The sequence below is a fragment of the Thermothelomyces thermophilus genome, chromosome 3 (genome assembly GCF_000226095.1).
Source record: "Thermothelomyces thermophilus ATCC 42464 chromosome 3, complete sequence".
NCBI classification, from domain to species: domain Eukaryota; kingdom Fungi; phylum Ascomycota; class Sordariomycetes; order Sordariales; family Chaetomiaceae; genus Thermothelomyces; species Thermothelomyces thermophilus.
This window is the reverse complement of record NC_016474.1, coordinates 2352389-2377006: the sequence shown is the minus strand read 5'-3', so window position 1 is coordinate 2377006 and position 24618 is coordinate 2352389. Positions and strand designations below refer to the sequence as shown.

Genomic DNA, 24618 nt, shown 5'->3' with positions numbered 1-24618 from the left:
GGAAAAGAAGAGGACAAAGGCGCGAGTCGAGAACTCCAGAAAATATTTCGACTAACATCGTCTTCAGTGCCACCCACTCAAGCCCAAGGAGGATCGTGGAAGACGACAAACAGGTGAACCTGCCATCATCACGCAGGATACTTTAAATTTCCGGTTCGGTTGACCGATCCATTGAGCGCTTCTGAAGCATCGTATCCTATGATTTGACTTCAGCGACGAGCCCAAAGATGGACAACATGGACATGGACGGGCCAGCGCCACCTGCTGTGCGCCCACCGACCAAGTTCTCCATCAACATGGTAGATCCAAGTCTGTATCAAGGGAACGCTCCAGAGCTGGAAACTATGCAGGACGACGACGAGGACGAGGTGGCGAGTAACATCTCTGCCGACTCGGACGCCCTCGAGCTCCGCGCCGAGGTCGAGCGATTCGACCTCCAACAAGAAGCCTTTGTCGCTCGTCAGCGAGCCGAAGCAGCCGGCTTGCCCTACCAACCACCACCACCTCGCAAAGCAGGCGGCCGGAAGCCCAAACCACGGCGAACCACCGGTCCCCGGAAAGCAGCTAAGCTCCCGCCAGATATCCAGTTCCGCATGTCCCTCGCCAACGAAGCCTTCCAACAGAAGGACTATGACAAAACCATCGCCCACCTCTCCGAGGTCATACGTATCAACAGCGAGGTCTTCAACGCCTGGATGCTCCTCTCCACGGTACACGAAACCCTCGGCAACCGCGAGCAGGCCATCTGGTGCCGCATCTCGGCCGCGCACCTAACACCCCGCGACGTGGCCCAGTGGATTTCCACGGCCGAATACGCGCTCGAGTGTCTCGAGGAACTCGAGGATGGCACGCCCGAGAAGGACGAGGTGCTGGCGCGCGCGTACGCTTGCTACACCCAGGCGCTCGAGACGGACCGCTCCAACATCACGGCCCGCACCGGCCGGGCCGACGTCATCATGATGCAGGGCAACTCTAGCAAGGCGCTGGCCGAGTACCAGAAGGCGCTTAGCTACCGGCCGTGGAACATCCGCACGGTGCGCAACATTGCCGACGTTGCGCTTGACGTCAAGGACCGGAGGAAGGGCGCCGACATCGCGCGCGGCGCGTACAGGCGGTTGATAGATCATCTGCAGGCCGAGGGCACGTTTGAGGCCGAAGAGGGGTGGTTTGAGTGGTCGGATCTAAGAATCTACCTGGAGTTCTTCACCATCCTCGAGCAGTGGCAGGAGGGCGTGCGGGAGCTAAAGGAGATTTCTCGCTGGTTGTTGGGGAGGAAGACAGAGACGTACTGGGACCGATGGCTGGATGATGACAGGGAATGGGACATCCAAGACGACAGGCGAATCGAGGTTCCCGAGTTCGAGCCTGCCAGGTTCCCGCCGCAGAGCTACGGACAGGGGCTTCCGGTTGACCTGCGCGCGAAGCTGTATGTTTATCGAAGCAAGCTGGGTTCCGAGTACGAGGCGAATCTGCACCTGCAGCTGCTCGATCCCACGAGGCAGGAGGACTTTATGGACTTCCCGGACTGTCTCAAGGACATTGCGGTCACACTGCTGGACCGCGATAGGCCTGACGAGGCGATCCGCTACCTCGACCTTTACCGGCACATCGCTATGACGACCGGGGACATTACCCTAGATGCGGATTTCTCGGTCTGTCAGGGCCGATACCACATGGCGCGAGGAGAGAAGGCTGCTGCGGAAGAGTGTTTTATTGCCGCCATTGAGGAGGACGAGGACCATATTGAGGCGCGCGTGCAGCTCGCCAACATGTACGAAGGTGAGGAGATGCAGGAAGGCCGGGAAGAAGCCTTCCTCCTGGTGCGCGAAGCCATGAATTTGGAGGCGAGAGGGGGGGACGGCACGGGGCGGCGCAGGGGACCGTACGGGCCGCGGAAGCCGAGAGAGGGCAAACCGCGGCCCCGAAGACCTAGGGACCCGAACAAGAAGTCGAACTACGTGCCGAGGCGTCTAATCAACGCCGAGAAGAGGCGGCAGCAGGAGCTCGAAATGACGGCCGAGGCGGCCAAGAACTTCCAGCGGCTGCGGGAGGTCCAAGATCGAGCCTTAGCCGGAGACGAGCAGGCCAAGGCAGAGTGGATGAAGGCAGCCAAGCATCTCATCGACGACTTCCGGTCCTACAAGCAGTTCTACCCGTGGGAGAAGTACATCAAGTTCTTAGGCTACGGTGCCAACGTGCAAGGGCAGGCAGCTGTGCCCGCGAGGAACATGAAGCTGGCCGCCATGGAGGAGCGTCTGCGGCAGAACCTCGCCCCCGCCGAGGGTCAGGAGAACGCCGTCAGGGTGCCGGTGAAGTTCCCCTCCGAGCACCGGGGCATCGACTTCGACACCTGGCTCGACCTCTTCCTCAACTACGCTTTCGCCCTGGTCCGCGCTGGCCAGCATCGCGAGGCGTACGTGGTCTGCCACGCGGCCCGCGACTCCATAGTGTGGACGTCGGCCGAATCGACGTTCCTCATCCACGTCGCCTGGGCCTCATGCGCGGTCTACGCAGGCGACGAAGAAACCTGCGTCGCCATCGCCCGCTATTTTATGCGCGACTACATGCCGGGCACAGACTCGTACCGCATGTTCTCGGCTATGTGCCGCGTTTGCCAGACGCCCGTGTCATGGTACACCTCGGGCCCGGCGCAGAAGTTCATCCTCCGCCAGATCAAGACGATGGACAACATCGTCATGCGCCGCGAAAACAACACCGCCATAACGGGAACGGATGCGCCGGCAACAAGCGCGGATCCCAACAGCAAGTCGGCACCGGACCACGACATCGGCCTCGACGTCGCGCTCCTGACCATCTACGGACACATCCTCTTCACAACGACGTCCTACACCTACGCGCTCTCGTACTTTGCGCGCGCCGCCTCGCTCGACCCGACCAACCCGCTCATCAACCTCAGCACGGGGCTCGCGTACGTACACTACGCGCTCAAGCGCCAGGCCACCAACCGGCAGTACCTGCTCACCCAGGGGTTCGCCTTCCTGTTTCGGTACTACGAGGACCGGCTGCGCAATGCGGGCGGCAATGTGGCCCAGCGGCAGGAGGCCCACTTCAACATTGCCCGCGCGTATTCGCTAGTCGGGCTGGCCAGCTTGGCGGTGGAGTACTACAAGCGGGTGCTGGCGGAGGGCAGGGCGGACGGCGGAGGGGTGATGGGGGACGAGGACCTGAGGGTGGAGGCGGCGTACAACGTCCGGACGCTGTGCTACCTGCTGGGGGACGTGGAGGGTGCGAGGGGGGTGGCCGAAGAGTGGCTAATCCTGGAGTGAGCTGTGCTCACCTTCCCCCCTCCCCTCTCTCTCTCTCTCTCTCTCTCTCTCTCTCTCTCTCTCTCTCTCTCTCTCGCTCTCTGTTTCTTACTCTGATTATTTGTTCTTACAAAAATATTTATTTTCCACTTCTTCGCTCTTCGTTCTTGTGTTTTCTTGGAAAGGGCGAGATCAAAGGTGGCTACGGATATGCTCTGCTCCAAAAGGCGCTGGAGTGCGGGGAATGAGTCGGCGGCATACTGTGTACAATATATGGTATAATAGTGTACTATTGTATGGATTGCACACCAGGGAAAGGTTCACTAAAAGCCTGGAAAGGAGTCCGAGGCAAAGATCGTGGAACTCGGTTTCCATAATTATGGCTGAGCGGCTTATACACTATTATATTAATCCATACCCTGTGAGACCTCCGGCCTCCTTGTATTGTAGGATCGAATAAGGGGAAAGGATTCCCTCATTCCCAAACGGGAGACCTCCTATATAAAGGAAGCAACCGAGAAGCATCGGATCCGAGGGGCCTAGGAGAGCGTTGAACATCGCGTTTGGCTAGGCTTGCGTATTCTTCTTCCACGGCTCTTTGAAAAAAAAAAAAAAAAAAAAAAAAAAAAAAAAAAAAAAAAAAAAAAAAAAAAAAACCGGCACATCCGGGTGGCAACAGGTGTAATTTTCAGATGGAGTTTGCTTTAGTAATTAGCCAGTATTCGACATGTGCTCGACAAGCTCACAGTTTTCTTGCTGAACCGCTCGCAAAGGCTGAATGAACTCCACAGCTTCCGCAAGCCCCACGGCATTGGCTGGTTGGTTCCTGATGGAGTCAAGGTTGGGTCAAGCGCGGCCCCATGAGCCAGGGCCACGTCATTCATCTCGTTGAAGGCACGGCATGCATTAATGACGGGACATAACTATTAGAATGCGGCGAAGAATGGCTGTTGAGCGACCTGACCTGGCCTTTGCGTCTCCTGGCGGACGAGCCCCTGTTGGCGGTTCAGAGCATGTGGGAGATGGGGCCCGGACGGTCCCAGGGGCGGGCAAACGGCCCCGTGCTTCTTACCGCTCAGCCACAGGAGAGCGGGCTCTCCTTGGCAATGGTGGCTGGGAACAAGATGGCCAATGACTTGTACGGACTGGCGCCGTTGTCGCACGAATGAATGTCTCCGCCCGTGAGGGGAGAGAGCTGGGTTCAAGGGGTATGAACGGGCAGCGGAAGCGGGCGCTGACTGCTGGCAATGACAACGACAGCAAGTCTGAGAAAACGGGCTGTCCCTCTTGTCAAAACCCCTATGGAACTCCCGCAAGCGCAGCCAGCGTGCTCCTGAAACCAGCTTACGGCCGGCCCAGTAATTGACCCTTCTCCTGACAAGTGCCGCGCGCGTGCTTGGTGCCGGTCGACTTCTATGTATAACTAGTTAATATAAGCAAAAATAACCCAGCACACCGCAGCCAGTGCAAGAAGGCGGCGGCAATAAAAATGGTAAGTACACTATTGAAACATGAAACAAGCAAACGCCGGCCGGGTCAAACTTGTGACGGGCTCTCCCTGCCAATTCCGTTCCTGGGGATGCCGTCTCTGGGGGGCCGCTGAGAGGGGCGCGAAGTTCTGAAAGCGGTTTCTGGAACTTGTCGCTTGACGTTGACTAGGATCAAGGCTTGAAATGGCACGTTTCAAGGAAACATCGACCTGGGCTTGCCCCTCTCAAAGTTTGGCCTTGGCGGATTCGCGCAGCCCGATTGGGCGGTTTGACATCGCTGTGCCTGGAACCTTCCCGGCCCGCTTGAGGAACTGCAAGGATGGGACGATCAACCGCGCGGCAGCAGAGCAACAAACGTTCTACTATGTACGGATTACACTAGTGTAACAGCGAGGCGTGGCTATTAAACGAGATATCCACACGATATATGGTCTGCGAATGCAAGTTTTCCGTTGGCATGTGCCCCGTGTGCCCCGTGTGCCCTGAGGAAGGTTTCTTGATTTACTACACTAGGCAAGAGCCACGAGCAAGTAGGGCCGTTGGAGGCGGCAGGGGTGTGCCGCGGCCGAACCTTCCGGGAGACCACAAACCCAACATGGGTTGGAAACTACGGGCCCAAGAGCCCGGTTCTGGTTCAGCTGTCAAAAAAGGAACTTTTGGGGCCGGTCGAGATCTGTTCTGTTTGTCGCCGGGTGCGTATTTCAGACACGACACTGGTGGGTGCAAAATCGATGTTTGCTTAGGAAATCTGTCAAACGGGCAGTTGTCTTCTCAATACACTATTTTCTCTTTTTCCTATTGAATGCCACAGATAGAAATAGCCAACTACGGGTAGATGTAGCGACTTTGAGTTTTTTTTCTTTTTTTTTTCTTTTTCTTCCTTTCTTTCTTTCTTATTTGCTCCTCTTCTTTTTGCCGAACAGAGGAACCAGAGCAGGGCTTCTTCTGTCAAGAGAATCCTGCAGTTCCGGTCTTGGAAAGGAAAATAAAAAAATGTGCCATCCAATGACACGCTGCGGCATCTGCAAGACGCAGGTACAGCGCAAGGACCACGGCCTTTTTCCTCTTTGGTGTGCCACCTTACCCCTGAAGGGAATTTCCCCCTCCCCCCACACCCCCCAAATCCTCCATCTCAGCAGTCGCTGAGAGGGAGACAACTGCGGCCCCGATACTCAGCGCTTGAGGTCGTTGCATACCTCGTTTTGACATTACTCTGAGGCTGATTGACCGAGACAGGAAGGGAGAGGAGGACATGGCACGACTTCCTTGCAGGCGCCAACAGCCGACCAGGGAGCACGAGGCGGTGGAGTTGTTGGGCCGGAACGTAGAGTTGGCTGAATGTGCATACATACTTGTATGTAATTATGTACGGATTACATACATGCTTAGTACAGTACTACTTGAGTACAGTAGGTAGTGTACTATGTACAATACAGAGTAAGGTTGGCCGGCTGGATGACTTGTTGCTTTCTCAGGTCCTGATGTCCTGGCCGGTGGGGGTCCGAAAAGAGCCTGACCGCAGTCCAGAACACAGGACCCCTCGTCTTCAGGCTGTCAAAGCACCCACAAGTCACCACGAACGACCCGAGTTCAGTCTAGTCCGGACCCGCAAGTGCCTTGCCAAGTGTGCCGGGGTGAGGGACCAACCATGCAGGCGAGCGGCGATGGCAAACGTGTTGCACATGTAGTGTACCACATACACAGTACATAGTACACCACCACGGGCGCAGGCCCAGGGTCGTCCAGAGAGGCGGGCCGTAGACTCGGTCGTGAAGGGTAGTGTAGTGTATGAGAACTATAAACCCGGTCCACCCACCCAACAGCCCACTGTCATCTGGACTCTCCTTTCTCCTCTCTCCCTCCCAATTCCCTCACCTCAACGGGCTACCCTTTGTCATTCCTTTGTTCAGGCAGTCTTGCCGGTCCTTCCTTTTGATCTACCAGTGCCTAGGTGTGCTTGTGACTTACACTCCCTTTCATCGGTTGCCGAGCTTGCTCGGCGCGGCTTGCTTTCTTTCTCCTTTCTGTTCGCTTGACGTGGGCTGTCTGACCTCGAAAAATTCGACCCGATCTCCAATCGCAGCAGCCGACGGTCTCTTGAACAAGGCCAGTTATCTAACTTATCTCTATTTCCTCGGTGTCAACTGGTGTTTGACACCCGAACACGACGACCTTGCGCAGTCCTAGAGACTCGCCGACCAAACCCCCTTCCTTGCCTTTCGATTCCTGGGAGGACGATCAACACGACAACGACATAACCGGCTATCCTTTGACACAGCACCCAAAAAAGCAACCAAGATGCTCTTTGCTACGGTCCTGGCAACCTTGGCCGCCACCGCCGCCGCGGCCAAGGACAAGCGCACGTTTGCCGTGCTGCACCACTACGGGAAGGGCCCCTTGACGACCTGCCGTGCCGACCCCATCGTCTCGCCCGGCGGCCCGTCTAGCCACGTGCACACCGTCATGGGCGCCAGCAACTTCGGCCTCAACGTGACGGGCGAGTTGCTCCGCCAGTCCGAGTGCACCACTGCCCTGCCCAAGGCCGATCTGAGCGCCTACTGGTTCCCGACCCTCTACTTCCAGGACCCGGTGACCAACCTCCTGGAGCCGGTCGACATGTTCTACATGAACGTCTACTACTTCTTCGAGCCCACCAATGACGACATCAAGGCCTTCCCCCTCGGCCTCAAGATGGTCAGCGGCGACCCCATGCTGAGGACGGCTCCCTCGACCTCGGGCGCCAACCAGCTGGATCCTTCCAAGGGGCCCATCCAGCCCGTGCAGATCACCTGCCCCCGCACCAGTTACAATCCTCCCAGCTACCCACCCGACTCGGACGGCTCCCGGGCCGGCATCGTCGACCCGAACAACCAGGGCGCGGGCATCGGCTTCCCCTTCCAGGACTGCGACGGCTACGCCTCGCCCATGCGCGTCGACGTCCACTTCCCCTCATGCTACAATCCCGAGGCGGGCGTGGAGGACTACAAGAACAACATGCAGTTCCCCACGGACGCGGGCAATGGCAAGCAGGACTGCCCCCCCGGCTGGATCCACACCCCGCATATCTTCTACGAGACGTACTGGGACACCCACAAGCTTCTGCCGCGCTTCCAGGACCTTCTTGGGAAGAAGAGCCCCTTTGTGTTCTCCAACGGCGACGTCACCGGCTTCTCGGCTCACGCCGACTTCATCTCGGGCTGGGACGAGGAGGAGCTCCAGCACATCATCGACACTTGCGACGCCGGGCACGCCGGTATTGAGAAGTGCCCTGGCCTGAAGTACGGCGTCAACGACCCCAGCACTTCCTGCAACATCAAGTGCCCCATCGACGAGGTCGTTGACGGCAAGCTGGAGAAGCTGCCCGGCAACAACCCGCTCACTGGTTGGGGTCTGGGCGGCGGCGATCAATCTTCAGCTTCTCCGTCGACTCCTTCCTCGTCGAGCTCGGACTCGGCCCCGAACTCGGCCTCGAGCTCCTCTTCCACTCGGGCGGCTGTTATCAAGGTCCCCTCGCCCACCACCCTGATTGCCGTACCCACTTCCACCCGCGCTGAGCAGCAGCCGGCCGCAAAGGTGGAGGAGGAGGAGGAGGAGCCCACTCAGGCCCCTCCGTCGCCGACCTCCAAGGGTGTGCGGACCGCAACCGTCTACGACACCGTGACGGTGTGGGAGACGAAGACGATCTATGAGCGCGACGTCCAGTCGCCGGCTCCAACCCAGGACGCCGCCGAGCAGCCGGGCTCTAGCGACGCTCTCCACCACCGCCATGCGCGCCACCACTTGCACCACGCCCGTATCCCGTCCCGGAGGCACCGCAAGTAGGAGAGGCAGCTCGGCTTTGCCTGGTAACCGACCCTTAGAAAGGGCCACAATTTCTCTTCACGGTTCTTACCACATGACCCGTCGTTCTCTCTCTCTCTCGGCGGTGTTGAGATGTGCATGTATCAACTTGCTGCCATTTCATTTCTCGGTTCAACTTGGTAAACGGAGAGCGGGTACAAATAGAGGGCGTCTTGACAGGCCGCTGCGGCAGCGGCTGGGCAGGGAAAGGAGCCGCTGGGGGATACCATTTGTTTTGGATTCGTTGAAAGCTGAACAGGTTTCTCAGCGCGGGGTTGTTGCTTTTCATGACATGGACATGACAGACAGGCTCTGAACCACATTGGGGCGCTGGGCTGGAGGAAAAAGGAAAAAAAGATAAGAAAAGAAAAAAATCCAGCTCCAGCTGCACAAACTTCGCTTCGAAACCATGTATGTAGATTTTGTTTCGATTCTCCGAGGAACAGTGGGCACACGACACCCGTTGCCTCGTAGCGCTCCGCAGGCAGCTCTGGCCGCGGAGTCATTTTGGGGAAGGTGCTTTGGATTTTCATTTTCATTTTTTTTATTTTATTTTATTTTATTTTATTTTTTTTTTTTTTTTTTTTTTTTTTTTTTGTTTGGGGTGGGGGAGGAGACAGGAAATATACGGAAAGGGTTGCAACTGCAGCTGTCGAGAAGCATAGTAGTTGATGGCGCGCAAAGACCTGTTCAGAGCTCAACGTTGTCCGTGTGATTCCTGATCCTCTACTAGTTAACCCTAACCCTTCTCTCAGTCGAGTTTTTCAGAGAAGCCTCTGTTTTTAAACTTTATTACGGCGGATTTACAAGTCAAGCCGGCGCCCTCATCGAAGCACGCCCATATTCAAAGTCAGGTCATGGTGCATCTTTGTAAAAGAAGTTCCTGGAATTAGCTGGGCCAATAAATCGTAGATTAACGCCAGTGCCCTTATTTCCTTGAATTCCCTCCTTTCCTTCAAGTCTCTGCCTTTTTCTTCGGCCTTTGCTGCTTGCACGCGCTCTCTCGAGCCCTTCTTCGGTCTCTTTGGAAGCTAAGTTACTTTTTGTCGATCCATTATCCAACACCGACCGCCATCACACTTGGCCTCGTTCGCGGCCATCTCGCCTGTTAGCTGTGCAATCAACCATGTCTCTATACCACGAGACGGCCGCCATTGTGACGGGGCCCTCTACCCACGGCGGCAGTCTCAAGTCCAGGATATTCGGCAATAAGGACCTTAAGTCACCGCCCGCCCAAGTCTACGCCTTGGCCTTTGAGTCGAGCAAGTGGAGCGCAATTCTGAAGGAGGTGGTCGAGAATTCACAGCTGCTGCAGCAGGAGCGCAAGGTAGGACCCGTCATCGATCGCTGCTCTCTCTTGGGCTTGTTTGGGGATGCTGACGCTGACGCCGACAGCTCACCCCGGCGCTCTCCGTCCTGCTAGTCCACGACCTTCTACTTGCCAAGAAGGGCATCGCCCTCCCCGCCTCTCACGGCCTCCGCGTCGCCGTAGAGAAGCACAAGGCAAGGATCCAGGCCGAGTTCACCAGAGCCCGGATACGGAGGAAATGCTCAACGGTCGAGGCCCTAAAGGCCGCCGTCGACGCGCAGCTGGGGCCGCCTCATCCACGGTGGATCCGCGTCAACACGCTGAAGAGCACCGTCGACGAGCAGCTCGACACCACGTTCAAAGGGTTCGAGATGGTGGCCACGGTGGAAGAGGTCATGGCATCCGCCTCGACGGGCAAGAGGCTCATCTGCCTCGACGCCACCATCCCCAACCTCATCGCCGCCTCGCCGGGCATCGACTTCACCAAGACTGAAGCGTACAAGGCCGGCGCCATCATCCTGCAGGACAAAGCCTCCTGCTTCCCCGCCTACCTGCTCGACCCCCGGCCCGAGCACGGCGACATCATCGACGCGTGCAGCGCGCCCGGCAACAAGACAACCCACCTGGCCGGCATCCTGCACGAGCGCGGATTTGCCGAGGGCCAGCGCATCCTGGCCTTTGAGAAGGACAAGCAGCGCGCCAAAACGCTGGAGAAGATGGTCCGCACGGCCGGTTCCGACAAGGTCACCGTCATCCGCCCGGGCGCCGACTTCCTCAAGACGGACCCCAACGCGCCCGAGTTCCGGTCCGTCGGAGCCCTCCTGCTGGACCCGTCATGTTCGGGGAGCGGCATCGTCGGGCGCGACGATACGCCCGAATTCCACCTCCCGTCCCCCGGCGGCAGCAGAAGCCCTGCTTCAGTCAACGATGCAAACCCCAAGAACCTCAAACGAAAACGCGAGTCTCCGCCCACGCAAACAGTCCTGGTCGACGACGACGGCAAGGAAACGATTGTCTCCTCCGAGCAAGCCCTCCAAACCCGACTCGAAGCCCTCGCCTCATTTCGTACAGTCCCCCTCCCCCTCCATCCTTTTTCTTCTTCTCTTTTGTTCACCTTTTGAACTTCTCGCGGCTCCTTTTATTTTGGCCCCCTCTGTTTTCCTTTTTTCTTTTCCTTTCCAACAGGGAAAGACAGATGACAGAAAATCAAGAAGAGAGGGGAAAAAAGAGAGAGAGAGAGAGAGAAAGAAACTAGCTAACAATCACAAACCCGCCACACCACCGCGATGATCCAGAGCTCAAGATTCTCCTCCACGCTTTCGCCTTCCCCGCCGCGACCCGCGTGACTTACTCGACCTGCTCCACGCACGCGGCCGAGAACGAGCGGGTGGTGGCGGCGGCCCTGCGGTCCGACGTCGCGCGCCAGCGCGGCTGGCGCCTCCTCCGCCGCGACGAGCAGCCCCGCGGCCTGCGCGAGTGGCCCGTCCGCGGCGACCCCGCAGCCCTGCCGCCGGACGAGGACGAGAACGAGAACGGGGCCGGGGCCGGGGCCGGGGCCGGGTACGGGGGCAGTAGGGAGGCCCTGGCGGAGGCGTGCGTGCGCGCGGACCGGGAGGACGGGCGGGGCGTCATGGGCTTCTTCGTCGCCGGCTTTGTGCGGGACGCGAAGAAGGGCGGAGAAGACGACGACGACGACGACGACGACGACGACGAGGGCCCGTACGTGAGGGACGCGCAGGGACGGATCGTCCGGGACGAGAACGGGATCCCCACCATCAAGAAGACGGGCAAGAAGGCGATCGAGGTGGTCGAGGAGATCAAAGGGCCCGGGGTGGAGATACGGTTCGGGGAGGGAGAGCCGGAAGACGGAGACGGGCCGTTCGAGAGGGATGCCGATGGCAGGATCATCAGGGACGCGGACGGGATGCCGACGTTGAAGGGGGGGAGGAGGGTGGTGATTGATTTTGGGGAGGACGAAGAGGAGAGTAGCTACGACGAGGATGTGCAAGAGGAGGATGAGGATGAGGAGGGTGATGATGATGATGATGGGGAGGACGAGGAGGATGAGGAGGAAGGCGATAATGAATGGGGAGGATTTGAAGATTAGGGGGGCGTCTACCTTGTCGCCCAGGCGCGAATCTGCTCATTCCGTTATAACCCCTTTACGTTGGGTGTCTGTGACGGGACACAACGTCAAAGGGGGCGCATTGATGTGTCTGGTTGTCTTCGAGACAGAAAGGGTGCCCGACTAAGCTTGGCACTCAACCACACACACCAACATACGGTCTTGTCGATTCTGAGAGCAAGTTGCAGATCCTGGGAGGCGCCGTCTGAAACTGAAACTGAATTGATCTCCCCCAGATGGGTCCGAACGGAAACTGTACCCGGACAGGGGTTCTAGCTCCGCAAAGCAACGCGAGACGCGACTCCACTCGAATCTCGCGTTCATCTCAACCTTAACCAGTTGCTCGGGTCCTCAGGCCGAGTCAAAGTTTAACACAACATAACTGTGAAGCCAAAATGACCACTCACAACCACAACCACCACGCGGGACCCGACTCGCAGGGCCACCCCTATTTCCCGCAAGACGCCGCCATCCCCGGATACGCGCCCAACAGCACGCCTCTTCCGGCCATTCTCGGGTCTTTTGGCTTCATCATCGGCGTCTTTGTGTCTGCGTGCGTCGCCCTCGCGAGATGGCATAACCCGGCCCTCAAGAGTCCGGACCAGCTGACCGTCGCCTGGTTTGCGTTGTGTGAGCATCATCTCTCTTTTCGCTCCCTCTCCCACGCTCCCAACATTCTCCGCTCGGGACTAAACGACGGAAACGACAGGCGGGTTCCTTCACCTCTTCTTCGAAGGCTACTTCGTCCTCCACCATGCCGCCCTGTCCTCCTCCCAGTCACTCTTCGCCCAGCTCTGGAAGGAATACGCCCTCTCCGACTCGCGATACCTGACCTCGGACCCTTTCATGCTCTGCATCGAGACCCTGACCGTCGTACGTACCCAAATCGCCCCTCGTTCTGCTCCCTCCTCTCCCCTCTTCCCTGCTTCCATTTTACCCTCTCCCCTAGCAATTTCGGGACGATCTGAGAGGCTAACAGAGCTCTCTCTCCCCTCTCACCGCTCGCCCCCCCGGGGGAAAAAAACAGCTCACCTGGGGTCCCCTCTCGCTCCTGGCCGCCTTCCTGATCGCGCGCGACCGCCCCGCCGAACGGGGCGCCCGCCACCTGGTGCAGGCCGCCGTCTGCGTCAGCCACCTGTACGGTGTGGCGCTGTACTACGGCACCTGTGGCTTCGCCGAGCGCATGCGCGGCATCTCGTACAGCCGGCACGAGCCGCTCTACTACTGGGGCTACTACGCCGGCATGAACGCGCCCTGGGCGGTCGTCCCCTGCTGTGAGTTCCCCCCTCCCCCTCCTTTTCTTCTTCCCGTCACCGTTTCTTCTTTTCCTTCGGTATGCACTCCATGGGGGTTATTGTGGCCTTGGCAAGTTAGGTTTAGGAATGATGGCGTGTGGCTGACCGCTGGTAGTGCTGCTCTGGCGGAGCGTGAGGGCGGTTCAGGGCGCCTTTCGACAGCTTGCAAAGGCGGAGGAAGGGCGGAAACAGATATGAGAAGAGAAAGAAAAAGCAGGCGCATGGAATTGGGAGAAATAAGTGTGAAGAAAGAAAGAAAAACAGGGTGGTCGTTCTTGCTCGTTTGGAGACTCTACGCCTTACTATGTCGTGACGCTATATCATGATACAGTCCAGCCACAAACAACCCCAAACCGCATCCGTCCATCACCCAAGGGTATCTATCTAGGTCTCCGCGCATCTCACTTCACGTACTTGTTCATGAACCTCCTGTGGAAATCCGAGCGCAGCAGGTCCTAGAAAAAAAAGAAGAAGAAACGGTCAGCTACCCATCTCACTCCAAAAAGTAGCCAAGAAATACCAAAAGTGTAGAAGAGGAGAACAAAGAAACAGAGAAAGACAGCAGGAGAGAACCCACATTGATGAACTCGGTCTTCTTGCCCTTCTCCTCGGTCCCCCTCGCCTGGTTCTTGAACACGACGTCGTCGTCCCACCGCCGCTTGATGGTGAAGTCGGACGCCTTGTGGACGTTGAGGAGCGGGTTGCCCGTGGCGATCTCGCGCTCGCGCGCCTCCTGCTCGGCCGCCCGCCGCGCCCGCTCCTCGGCCTCGCGCTTCTGCAGCCGCTCGCGCCGCACCCGCTCCAGCTCCCGCTGCAGCTCGGCGTCCTCGTCGTCGCTGCTCTCGTCGTCGTCGTCGTCGTCGTCGTCGTCCGACGACCCGTCGGAGCCGCTCTCGTCGTCCGCGTCGATATCCCGCGTCTCCGCCAGGATCCGCCGCCGCTTGGCTTCCGGGTCCTCTTCGCCCTCGCCTGGTTCTGTACCGTCGCCACCGCCGCCTCCGCCGCCGTCGCCGCGGGAGGTCAACGGGAGCGGGCGCTTGTTGTTGGTGCTGGTGCTGGTGCTGGTGCTGGTGCTGGTGGCTGCCGGGGAGGACTCGGCCTTGCTGTCGTCCGACGCGCCGGGGACGGGCGCGCCCTTCAGCTTGGCGTAATGCGCTGCCTCGGCGGCCTCGAGCTCGGCGCGCAGGTCGCGTGTTGTGCGGTCGGCTTCGCCACCCTGGCCGGGTTGCCTGGACGAACGAGCGGATTATTTAGTTGACGACGGTTCGGACGTAAACGGAATTGAGGGGTCATATATACGCACCTGAACTTGAGCTTCGTATACGCGGGCAGCAGCCGCTGGTGGTATGCCGGCCCGCGAAGGGCTTCCTTGCCGCGGGCCTGATGCCGTGCGTTAGCATCGTGGTTTCAAAAAGGAACCCCCGAATCCGCGCGCGTGCCTTACCGGATCAAATGTAGGCCTGTGAGCTGTCGTCATCTTGGTCGGCCAATCTGACGTGAATTGCGACCCGGATGACGCAGCTGGTCGATGCTTGAGAAGATGGTATTTTTCGGTTGATGATGCTGTGATTTCCTTAACTAGTAAACTGGAAGAGCCGCAAGGGTGCATCCATTGCCAGGAGATGTGATGCAGTGGGCTAGTACTTAGCTTGGCGGGTCGATGGGGCCTCACCGCCCGCGCTCCGTGGGGCAGAACCCACTAAAATTTAGCGGTCTTTGGCGGCAGAAAGCTGCCCCTCCGGAACAGCAAACAGCAAAGCGTCCGTTAACATCATCCATTCCATGCGCGGCTCGGCGATTACTCGCTTTCCTACTTCTACGACGTCCCAGGATACCAATTCACAATGCCGCGAGAAGCAGAGCCTTCTCTGAACGAGAAGCAGTTCGTCATACAAGCGCTCCAAGAAAACCTCCGGCTAGACGGCCGCGAGCTTGACCAGTACCGACCTCTGGAGCTCACGTTTGGCGATCAGTATGGCGTCGCCGACGTCACGCTCGGAAAGACGAGGTAAACTAACCACAGGCTCTGATTTCTCGATTATTGTCTCCTCCCTAATCAAGAAGCGCATCGTCAGGGTCCTCGCCAAAGCGACCGCCGAAGTGACGGTCCCCTACGCCGACCGCCCGCTCGACGGCATCTTCACCATCGCGACCGAGCTCAGCCCGATGACGTCGCCGGCGTTCGAGGTCAACCGGCCGACCGAGACCGAGGTGCTGCTGTCGCGCCTGCTCGAGAAGACGGTGCGCCGCTCGGGCGCGCTCGACACCGAGTCGCTGTGCCTCGTGGCCGGCCAAAAGTGCTGGTCCGTCCGCGTCGACGTACACGTGCTCTCGCACGACGGCAACCTGACCGACGCCGCCTGCTTCGCCGTCGTCGCCGCCCTGCGCCACTTCCGAAAACCCGACACCAGCATGGAAGGGGGCCGCCTGACCGTCTACACCCCGGCCGAGCGCGAGCCCGTCCCGCTCAGCTGGCTGCACTCGCCCTTCTGCGTCACCTGGAGCTTCTTCGGCGACGAGGGCGAGATCGCCGTCCTGGACGCCACCTGGCTCGAGGAGCAGGTCCGGGTGGGCAGCTGCACCGTGAGCCTGAACAAGCACGGCGAGATCTGCCAGATCGCCAAGCTCGGCGGCACCCCGGTCGACGCCGTCGCGCTGCTGCAGTGCACCAGCGTCGCCCTTACCAAGGTGAAGGAGTTCTCGGACCTGCTGGACAGGAAACTTGCCGAGGACTTCAAGAGGAGGGACAAGGGCGGCTTTATGGCGGAGCTGAGGGCCGAGAATGAGAGGTGACGGCGTTCGGAGCAAAGATGAGGTTTAATTAAGGTTGGATAAAGGAGATACCCACGGCGGTCAAGTCGTCCGTCCAACTAAAAGATAGATTTCTCCCGACCAACACCGGGATGATTCTTCGGGTAGCTCCGGAGAGAGAGGGAGAGAGAGAGAGAGGGAGAGAGAGAGAAGAGCGCGGTGTCGGGGTTGATTGACGATGGGACCAATCTGAATCGGACAACCAGTCTGCAACCCGAGCATTGCAATACCTCATTCAAGGTACTCTCTGAATACCGGGGAGCAAGCAGGTGGCAGATCAAACGGAGACACTTGGTCGGAGCAAAGAAGGAGAAGTCAGGACAAGGGAGCCATTTAAGGGGAGTTGGATCACTTAACTGGCAACGGGGGAGAGATATATGGGGACAAACCAACGGCTGTGGGATCGAAAGTAGGAGATTGTGCTATCTCCTTGATATCGAATTCGTATCTCCGGCACGAAAGCCATAAATTCCTGCGTATTCCTCTCAACTCCATGACTAATATGGGTATCCAATTCAAACTAAAAAGAAAAAAAAAGAAAAGAAGAAAAAAAGGTCCATTGGGTCAAGCCTCCGTGATAACCCATTCCTCGTGGGTACTCCTGTGTACTCCTGTGTACCTTGATTCACACCAGCAGCCTAGCCTGCCGGACCGGCACGCGACGGCTCGAGCTCGCTGTTCAGGTTACTGGGGATGGTCAGGCCCAGAGCGAGATAGAATGACCAAGCATCACCTCCCTCCCTGCTCTTTCCAATGCCCGGGATTTACCAGCTGGAATGTCGCCGAGTTTGGATTGCTGACGTATCCAGACACAATGTCGCTCTCATGGTTCGGTCGCCTGTGCGCTAAGCCGTGATCGGGAGCACGGCTTTAGACCGGCAACTACCCACACACACTGGGACGAATCGTCCTTGACATGGCTGGTTCGAAAAGCGACATGCCCCGGGGGGAAATATCGCTGTCCTGTCTAGGAAGCTGGGTATCCATTGCCCGCGATCAGGTTGGCGAACGAAGACTTTCGCTTGGGAAAAGGAAAGGGAGGGGGAGGAGGAGGAGGAGGAGGAGGCCGGCATTCCATCGTCACCTCATGAGCGGCGGGCGGCTCTCCTTGTTCCACTTGACCCTCGACCGCACCCAGTCGACGGCCTCCCTGACGCCGGTGCCCGTCAGGGCCGAGACGGGGAGGACGCGGGAGTCGCGGATGCCGCCGGCCTTCTCGCCCTCGAAGACGCGCTTGACGAGGCCCTCCTTGATGCGCACCACCTCGACGCAGTCCTCGCGGTCCTGCTTGTTGGCCAGGATGAGCAGCGGGACGCCCTCGGCCTCGCTGTTCTGCAGCACGTCCTCGAGCACGAGGCGGCACTCCTCGAGCCGGCCGGACGAGTCGTGCTCCAGGCTGCCGTCGCCGATGTCGGTGCTGTCGATGATGAAGACGATGGCGTGACAGCTGGCGTAGTAGCTCTGCCACAGCTTGCGCAGCGACAGCTGCCCGCCCACGTCCCACAGCTTGAGGTACATGTCGGGCAGCACGATGGTCGACACGTTCTGGCCCACCGTCGGCACCGTCTTGAGGTTCGGCGGCGGGCCGTCGGGCGAGAAGATGGACTTGACCTGCTCGTGGAACGTCGTCTTGCCGGCGTTGTCGAGGCCGAGGAGGAGGACCGAGTACTCTAGCCGAGATAAGATGTGTGTGTCAGTCGGTTCCGCTTAGGTATTCTGCATCATTTCAACGAACGAGGGCACCGAGGAAGGGGTGGAATGGGGGCTGGGGAGGGGGAGGGGCGCACCCTCTTTGCTTGTCGCCAGGCGGTAGAGACCCTTGGCGAGGTGGTACATCCTGTGCGTCTGGCCGTCCTCCGAGGTCGTCGTGGTCGTGGTCTAGGCGGATGAAGAAAAAAAGGAAAGGGAAAAAAAAAAGAGATTCCCTTCGTGGTGCGAGTCGCAAGTCCCCAGATTGCCAGCCTGGTGTTTGGCGAAGCTGCTTCCACTGCACACGGTACTGTACGGTACAAGGAAGCTTACTGCAGTATGGAGTATCACTGCAACGCACCCAGCGGTAGGTGCCTATGTACGGATTACAGTACGGACGTACTCCATAGAAGCCTGCAATTTTCCACAGGGCAGGCGTTTCCACTGCATCTTACTCTTACACGGTGGCAAGTCCAGGGTTCGCCAAAGGAGCTCTTGGCAGCAACCGTTATGGTAAATTATGTTCTAGGCATACGAATAACGGTTACAAACGTACCGGTTACCTTGCTTGTAATACGTATGTTCATACGGATTACCTTTTCGTCAAACATTTGTTCGACATGCCTCCCGGTCATCCAACGTCTCGAGAGTTGTGTCCGGAGGAGTACGATCTATGCCGTAAGCACAGATGAGCGGGAATGGATCAGGGGAATCATGAATAGAGGCTTCGCATAATTTCACAATTGTGAACTGTTAATACTCTTGGAAAAATTTTACCTCGCGACTTCCCCCGTGCTCCTTCTTACACGATTCTGGAAGTTCCGCACTTGCCATGAACCTCTGGGTCCCGAAAAATAACATGAATCACCAACGCAAAGAAAAAGAGCTCAAGTTGACGACATTACAATGGAGAGCAATCGCAATTTCCCTCTATTAATGTGATACGAGTTGCATCCTCGATACGTCGTGGGACTCGGAATGCCATTGACTACCAACAATGTTTTGGCACACGCTTCCATGGCTCATGGTCTTCCTCGGTCTGTTTCCGAATCCATATGCAGAAATTCTCCCGCTCTAATCTGGCTCATTGACTAGGAGTGCCAGCTGACTTATGAACTCGATTGTCCTTCGAGAAACTCCGGACAGGCTAGGAATGCCATCAGCAAGCAATGCCGAGCTCCCTTGGCGACGAGGAACCACTGCAGAAAAGTCTCTGGGAAAGGAGTTGACTGCCCTGCGTCTCGCAGCCGCACAGCACCTCTCTTGATTATGTACCGCCACATCGTTTCAGTTCCCGTCTAGTACCCTGGCACGATTCGGCAGTCCACGACCGTCGTGTTTCCGGCCTGGACCTTGGCCACGGCGTCCTTCAGCACCGCCTCGAGCTGGCTCGCCTCCTCAACCTTGAGGGCGTGCACGTCGCCCGCCCCGGCCGCCGCCGCGATACCGGCGTAGTCCGGCGGCGGGGCGAACGAGATGTGGATGTCCTCGTCCGACACCTTGGATGCCGCGCCCTCGGGGTGCACTAGCATGTACGACTTGCGCGGCGCGTTCCAGCCTGGTCGCACCTGTGTGTCAGCGACAAGGGCCAACGCAGGCGGTCATATTGCGCTGATGCCCAGCGCCGGGAAACAAGGGGCGAAGGGGGTGTGAGGAAAAGGGTTGGGTGGATGACGAGGTACTGAGAAAACTCACCATTGTTGTTTAGTACAATGGTCAGCACCGGAATCTTGTACCGATGGGCGATCCAGTAGACGCTACCTGGGATGGAGAACATATATGTCCCGTCACCGACGATCTGGCAGACGAACTGGCCGCGCCCCTCGGCGTCGGCCGCGAGCTTGATGCCCAGGGCGGCGCCGCCCGACCAGCCGAGACCGCTCGCGCCGCAGTTGATCCACGACCCGGGCCGCGTCGGGCGCACGTTGTCGTGGATGAAGCCCGTGTTGGTGACCGCCTCAACCGCCCAGATGGTGTCTTCGGGGCAGGCGGACCGGAGGAGTTTGCTGAGGTGGGCGACCCCGAACCTCCCATCGGGGAGCGGGCCCGCCGCCTTCTCGATGCGCTCGATGCGCGCGGCATACGCCTCCTGCCGCGCGGCTTCCGCCGCGGCGAGATCCTTCGAGCCGAGGAGCTTGGCGGCCTCGCTGTCCGGCCGGCGCAGGACCTCGATGATCTGCTGCACCGAGAGCAGCGAGTCGGCTTGGTACCGGGCGTCGGCCTGGATGTAGAAGAGGGGCATGCGCTGCTTGAGCGGGTCGGAATCGATGTGGAAGACGGTCGCGTCTGGTCGCGGCTTGCATAGCGTCTGGATCCACGGCACGTCGCAGTCGAGCACCACGATCACGTCTGCGTCAGATATGGACGGGTCCGCGCCCTGTCTCACACCCAGCCACGCTGGGTGGTCAGCGGGGAAGCACATGTCGCTGCCCGCCGTGTCAAGCACCCGCAGAGCCTTGACGATGTCGGCAAGCTCGATCAGGGCCGCGGGGGTCTCGTGATTGCGGCCCGAGTACCCGGTCACGAGAAGCGGTCTCGACGCGCCCGCCAGCGCTTCGGCGATCCCCCTGGCACCCTTGGGCGGCAATCCGCCCAGCTCGACGGGTTCCCAGTACCGCTGCCGGAGGCTCATCTCGTACGGCTCGATGTCGGCCTCGAGCACCTCGCGCGCGGCGCAGAGGTAGACGGGCCCCCGTGGCACGCTCGTGGCAAACTGCAGCGCCCGGTTGACCACCTGCTTGATGTTGACGCCCGTCCGTATCTCGCTGGTATACCGGCAGTACTGGGCGACGATGGCGCGCTGGTCGGGCACGTCCTGCAGCCAGTGGATGAACTCGCTGCGGGAGCCGCGCAGCTCCCCCTCCAGCGTCATCGGGGAGAGGCCGGCGAAGATGAGCACGGGACAGCGGCCGGTGGATGCGTTATGGACAGCCGCCCCGAGCGCCTGTGTGCCGACGTCGACGTGGATGATGACGCACTGAGGCTTGCCCGTCACGCGGGCGTAGCCGTCGGCCATGGACATGGCGACCATCTATGGTGGGGAGAGAGAAAAAAACAAAACGTTAGGTCTCGACCTTCTTCTCAAACCGGAACGTTACGGGGTTGGGGGAGAGCTCTGCGGGTGAGCAGCGCAGGAGTGCCCCCCGGCCTTGAGCGCACACACCTCACTCGGGCAGGTGATGATGCGCGGGAACTTGGGGTTCGACTTCAGCACCACCATGGCCTCAATGATGCTAGGATGGTCGGATCCCAAGTTGACAAAGCAATGCGAGACGCCGGCCTCGGCGATCGCCTCGAAGAAGGCAAACGACGTGGTATACATCTCGGGGTTTTCGGGACCGCTAATACACAGCTGGCCGGCGGGACGCTCAGGGGATTAAAGACGGCGGGGCCAAGGGCAGAAACAAGAAGGGAGCTCTGCAGTGCAGTCCACAGGCAACGAAAGATTTATCCAACTTAAGTTAGGTCGTGGTGGACAAAGGAGAAAGAATGGCCTTCACGACGGTTTGTTCGGCGCCCACCCGAATGCCCGGGTATATCACCAAATATATATATATATATATATATGTACATCTTGCTATATCTGGACTCCGGGAGCCGCGGGGTGACATTCTGCCGGGCCAGCAATTCGGGCAAAACGTCGCGCGCTTGTTGTTGTGACCGCAACGCCGGGATTGCCGACCCACACGGAGAGCTGAGAGCGCAGAGCTATTATTGTACAAGATTCAGCTTCACTCGTCTACCAAGACTTATTTTCTTCCCAACTACACATTAGTGTATCTGTACTGTAAGTACTTGGGTGCAGTCGAGGTGAGTGGACCTCGCTTTGGCCGACGCCGGTTCCGACCCTTGTCGAGCCCCTCACCCGCGCTGCCCGAACGGGTGACCCCTCTCCTCCCTTCCTCCCTTAGTGTAGTCTACAACACACTAAATTCCTTCGCCCTTCGCGCCCACTGCTTAGCGCACGGTACTTGACTTTGGGCCGATAGCTTGGCGAGCTTGGCTAGCCTATTTTCACTTCTTTTGAAGAGCACGGTGGAGAAGAGAATGGGGGAAAGACGAATATAGGGGATGGGAGGGCGGAATTGGGGGAACATCATCGGCGATACCCTTTCCAGGCAACGACCAAAAGCCACGGGAAACTGATCACAAGCTTTTTGGTGCTATCTTCGCAGCCGACAAACAAACAGCAGGATCGGATCCAGCCGAACTTGAGCGACCCCCAAAGAGGCCGTACGGAGCGTGTGTGTCTGTGTGTATATTACATATTACGATTGGCCCGAAAGCTCATCCCTACACACTGGTAAGCGCCCCCGTTTTCCGAAGGGGGGGAAGAGGAGACACTCTTTTTGGGTGGTTGGCAAAGAAAAGAAGGAAAAAAACAAGATTCACAGAGTGAACCTGAAGCTGGGGTGCCAGTCGCCCATGTTGTTCTTGTCCTCGTCGGGCAGGGCGAGCCTGTGGTCGCGCTCGCCGCGGTCCCTCTTGCGGTTCTCCCTCCACATGAGGCCGGCCATGGCGGTGGCGCAGAGGACGCCGAACCACATCATGGCGAGGGCGACGCCGTAGCCGGTCCGGTAGAGGGGCGCCTCCTTCTTGACGAAGATGAAGGCGCCGATGATGCCGGCGACGTTGCCGATCATGACCTGCGCCGAGGCGCCAAACGAGCGCTTCCAGTGGCCCGACAGGTTGTTCTGCAGCCAGGCGAGGCACATGGGCGTGATCATGTAGGCGCCGCCGAAGACGAGGAAGACGCCGGCGAACTTGTAGTCGCGCGACTTGCCCTCCTGCGCGAGCAGCATCGAGTAGCCGACGGTGGAGAGGGAGGCGCCGGCGAGGATGAAGCCGTAGCGGTGTTTGAGCCGGTCCGAGGCCCAGGCGCCCAGGAGCATCATGCCGCCCGCCAGGACGTAAACGGGGATGGTGCGGACCTGGGCCTCCTCGGCCTGCCAGTCGAACTCGTGCAGGATGGTGGGCAGGAAGAAGGTGCCCGACAGGCCGGCGACCGAGATGCCCATGTAGACGAGCGCGGCCAGCCAGATCTTGTAGTCGCGCACGATGCGCGTCAGGGCGAACCGGTTGAGCGTGTCCATGCGGCAGACGTCGCCCACGTCGGCGGCCATGCGCCGGCGGAGGAGCTCCTTCTCCTCGGCGTCGAGGTAGCGCGTCTGCTCGGGCCAGTCGATGATGACGAAGGAGCCGACGATGGCGAGGAAGGACGTGACGGCGCCCTCGATGATGAAGATCCACCGCCACGGCGCCATGCTCGGGGTGCTGAGGTTGGCGATGGCGTAGGCGAGCAGGCCGCCGAAGGCGCCGGCGACGACGGTGCTGCAGAAGAAGAAGGACATGCGCTTCTGGTACTCGTGCCGCTTGTAGTACATGGAGCTGACGTAGACGATGCCCGGCAGCACGCCGGCCTCGAAGACGCCGAGGAGGACGCGCAGGGCGACCAGGGCCGCGTACGAGTGCACGAAGCCCATGCACATGTTGATGACGCCCCAGCAGAACATGAGGACCGAAAGGTAGAGCGAAGGCCGGACTTTCCTGATCACCATGTTGGAGGGTACCTCAAGGAGGATATAGGACGAGTAGTACGCCTGGGTACCATCCGGTCTCAGATCACGGTCCAGGTCAATCCGGAGGGAGGAAGGCTACGTACGAAGAGAACAACATTGAAGCGGCTGCCCACGTCGAGGTGCAGTTCCTGCGTCAGCCCCTGGATGGCGGCGTTGCTGATGTTGATGCGGTCCAGAAAGGCCATGAGGTAGATGATGAAGAAGACGGGAAAGATGATGAGGTCAAGCTTCATGAGGAGCCTGCGCTCGGCCTTGGGGTCGATCGGCGCGGGGGACGTCTCCGCGCACGATGACGCCGACTCGGCGGGCGAGTCCTTGGCTACAACGCCACTGGCCTGCTGCTTTTCTTCCCCGGAGGATGGCATGCTGAAGGCTGGGAGATGCGCTGCGCGTGTCGCACGAGCACCAACACACAATCGGTAAGAGGAGGACGCTGGGTAGCAGAAGGCGGGAAAGACAATCAAGGTAAGCCAGCCAACATGTGCCTCAAGAGATCCCGGAGCCTGAAAGAGGAAGGAAGCGTGAGGGGAAAACAGAAAAACAGAAATAGAAAGAAAAAAAATTACAGATGGCAGTCAATCAAGATGGTGTTCTCGCTAGCATAGTTCACTCTCCGGCCCTCGTCAACAGCACCAAACGAATGCGAAGCGGCCCGTTCCTCGAACGGGGAACGAGCCTAATCTAGTGTCGTATGGACAAAAGTACATACGAGGACCAACAAGACGATGGCACGCCGAAAGAGGGTTGGAGCCGTTGGAACCATGCCGTCGGGCAACACTCAAGGGCCTGGACTCGACGCTCAGGTAGTAACTATGCGAGGACATCAAGTTCACTAGCGGCCTTCCCCCGCGGTGGCTCTTGGTCTCGGCCGGCCCAACCCTGGAGAGAACCAGGGGTACATGTGGTGAGGAACATGCGCATCGGTCGCGCAAGCGGTCGATTGTGAGAAGAGGGATTTCGGTTAAGTACTCCGTACACCAACAAAAGAGAGGACGGGAGTCCGTCAAGGGCCGCAGTCGATCCTCGTGGTCGTGCCCATGAACGAGAGGAGGAATCTGCCGGGGGTGGCGTCCAGGGTGCTCTGCTGGTTGATACTCAACCGATATTGTGTGACCAACCTGCACTTATTAGTAGTGTGGGAGGTGCCTACTACTATGCAGTGTAGTACACCGAAGCGGTGGCCCCAAATTTCGCGGGCAATCCGGAGTGCTGCG

The 24618-nt window shown here is 58.9% G+C and overlaps 10 protein-coding genes across 10 annotated transcripts; 5 read left to right on the top strand and 5 right to left on the bottom strand.

Moving 5' to 3' along the window:
* Positions 1-296: 296 nt before the first annotated feature.
* MYCTH_51006 (uncharacterized protein) lies at positions 297-3287 on the top strand (the record flags this gene model as incomplete). The annotated part of the gene is made up of 1 exon (XM_003663000.1): positions 297-3287. The coding sequence occupies one exon, from the start codon at positions 297-299 to the stop codon at positions 3285-3287; it is 2991 nt and encodes a 996-aa protein (XP_003663048.1).
* Positions 3288-7004: 3717 nt separating this feature from the next.
* On the top strand, positions 7005-9127 carry MYCTH_2315189 (uncharacterized protein). The gene has a single exon (XM_003662999.1). It carries the CDS (start codon positions 7055-7057, stop codon positions 8576-8578), a length of 1524 nt encoding a protein of 507 aa, XP_003663047.1. The 5' UTR covers positions 7005-7054; the 3' UTR covers positions 8579-9127.
* Positions 9128-9722: 595 nt separating this feature from the next.
* Positions 9723-12012, top strand: MYCTH_50843 (uncharacterized protein; the record flags this gene model as incomplete). Its single annotated transcript, XM_003662998.1, has 4 exons — positions 9723-9923; positions 9992-10970; positions 11201-11856; positions 11959-12012. The coding sequence occupies 4 exons, from the start codon at positions 9723-9725 to the stop codon at positions 12010-12012; spliced, it is 1890 nt and encodes a 629-aa protein (XP_003663046.1).
* A 413-nt stretch (positions 12013-12425) lies between these two features.
* On the top strand, positions 12426-13523 carry MYCTH_2118284 (uncharacterized protein; the record flags this gene model as incomplete). Its single annotated transcript, XM_003662997.1, has 4 exons — positions 12426-12660; positions 12740-12903; positions 13058-13304; positions 13441-13523. 4 exons carry the CDS (start codon positions 12426-12428, stop codon positions 13521-13523), a joined length of 729 nt encoding a protein of 242 aa, XP_003663045.1.
* Positions 13524-13726: 203 nt separating this feature from the next.
* MYCTH_2059795 (uncharacterized protein) lies at positions 13727-14802 on the bottom strand (the record flags this gene model as incomplete). Its single annotated transcript, XM_003662996.1, has 5 exons — positions 13727-13780; positions 13903-14386; positions 14420-14554; positions 14629-14705; positions 14770-14802. 5 exons carry the CDS (start codon positions 14800-14802, stop codon positions 13727-13729), a joined length of 783 nt encoding a protein of 260 aa, XP_003663044.1.
* Positions 14803-15085: 283 nt separating this feature from the next.
* MYCTH_2304429 (uncharacterized protein) lies at positions 15086-16132 on the top strand. Its single transcript, XM_003662995.1, has 2 exons — positions 15086-15333; positions 15401-16132. The coding sequence occupies exons 1-2, from the start codon at positions 15170-15172 to the stop codon at positions 16116-16118; spliced, it is 882 nt and encodes a 293-aa protein (XP_003663043.1). The 5' UTR covers positions 15086-15169; the 3' UTR covers positions 16119-16132.
* Positions 16133-16533: 401 nt separating this feature from the next.
* On the bottom strand, positions 16534-18009 carry MYCTH_2079898 (uncharacterized protein). The gene is made up of 2 exons (XM_003662994.1): positions 17924-18009; positions 16534-17806 (listed from the first exon to the last, which is right to left on the bottom strand). The coding sequence occupies exons 1-2, from the start codon at positions 17970-17972 to the stop codon at positions 17217-17219; spliced, it is 639 nt and encodes a 212-aa protein (XP_003663042.1). The 5' UTR covers positions 17973-18009; the 3' UTR covers positions 16534-17216.
* Positions 18010-19107: 1098 nt separating this feature from the next.
* MYCTH_2304427 (uncharacterized protein) lies at positions 19108-21369 on the bottom strand. The gene is made up of 3 exons (XM_003662993.1): positions 20989-21369; positions 19521-20856; positions 19108-19383 (listed from the first exon to the last, which is right to left on the bottom strand). The coding sequence occupies exons 1-3, from the start codon at positions 21145-21147 to the stop codon at positions 19124-19126; spliced, it is 1755 nt and encodes a 584-aa protein (XP_003663041.1). The 5' UTR covers positions 21148-21369; the 3' UTR covers positions 19108-19123.
* A 116-nt stretch (positions 21370-21485) lies between these two features.
* Positions 21486-22006, bottom strand: MYCTH_2304424 (uncharacterized protein). Its single transcript, XM_003662992.1, has one exon. The coding sequence runs from the start codon at positions 21920-21922 to the stop codon at positions 21743-21745; it is 180 nt and encodes a 59-aa protein (XP_003663040.1). The 5' UTR covers positions 21923-22006; the 3' UTR covers positions 21486-21742.
* On the bottom strand, positions 22007-23920 carry MYCTH_2304423 (uncharacterized protein). Its single transcript, XM_003662991.1, has 2 exons — positions 23488-23920; positions 22007-23425 (listed from the first exon to the last, which is right to left on the bottom strand). The coding sequence occupies exons 1-2, from the start codon at positions 23767-23769 to the stop codon at positions 22214-22216; spliced, it is 1494 nt and encodes a 497-aa protein (XP_003663039.1). The 5' UTR covers positions 23770-23920; the 3' UTR covers positions 22007-22213.
* Between the last annotated feature and the right edge of the window lie 698 nt (positions 23921-24618).

Coding starts and splice junctions, on each gene's coding strand:
- MYCTH_2315189 (XM_003662999.1), top strand. CDS start 7,055: ATGCTCTTTGCTACGGTCCTGGCAACCTTGGCCGCCACCGCCGCCGCG.
- MYCTH_2304429 (XM_003662995.1), top strand. CDS start 15,170: ATGCCGCGAGAAGCAGAGCCTTCTCTGAACGAGAAGCAGTTCGTCATA. Junction 15,334..15,400: donor GTCACGCTCGGAAAGACGAG/GTAAACTAACCA, acceptor GCGCATCGTCAG/GGTCCTCGCCAAAGCGACCG.
- MYCTH_2079898 (XM_003662994.1), bottom strand. CDS start 17,972: ATGTACCACCTCGCCAAGGGTCTCTACCGCCTGGCGACAAGCAAAGAG. Junction 17,807..17,923: donor CCTGGCGACAAGCAAAGAGG/GTGCGCCCCTCC, acceptor TATCTCGGCTAG/AGTACTCGGTCCTCCTCCTC.
- MYCTH_2304427 (XM_003662993.1), bottom strand. CDS start 21,147: ATGTATACCACGTCGTTTGCCTTCTTCGAGGCGATCGCCGAGGCCGGC. Junction 20,857..20,988: donor TCATCACCTGCCCGAGTGAG/GTGTGTGCGCTC, acceptor TCCCCACCATAG/ATGGTCGCCATGTCCATGGC. Junction 19,384..19,520: donor CATTGTACTAAACAACAATG/GTGAGTTTTCTC, acceptor AGGTGCGACCAG/GCTGGAACGCGCCGCGCAAG.
- MYCTH_2304424 (XM_003662992.1), bottom strand. CDS start 21,922: ATGTTCCCCCAATTCCGCCCTCCCATCCCCTATATTCGTCTTTCCCCC.
- MYCTH_2304423 (XM_003662991.1), bottom strand. CDS start 23,769: ATGCCATCCTCCGGGGAAGAAAAGCAGCAGGCCAGTGGCGTTGTAGCC. Junction 23,426..23,487: donor GCTTCAATGTTGTTCTCTTC/GTACGTAGCCTT, acceptor GATGGTACCCAG/GCGTACTACTCGTCCTATAT.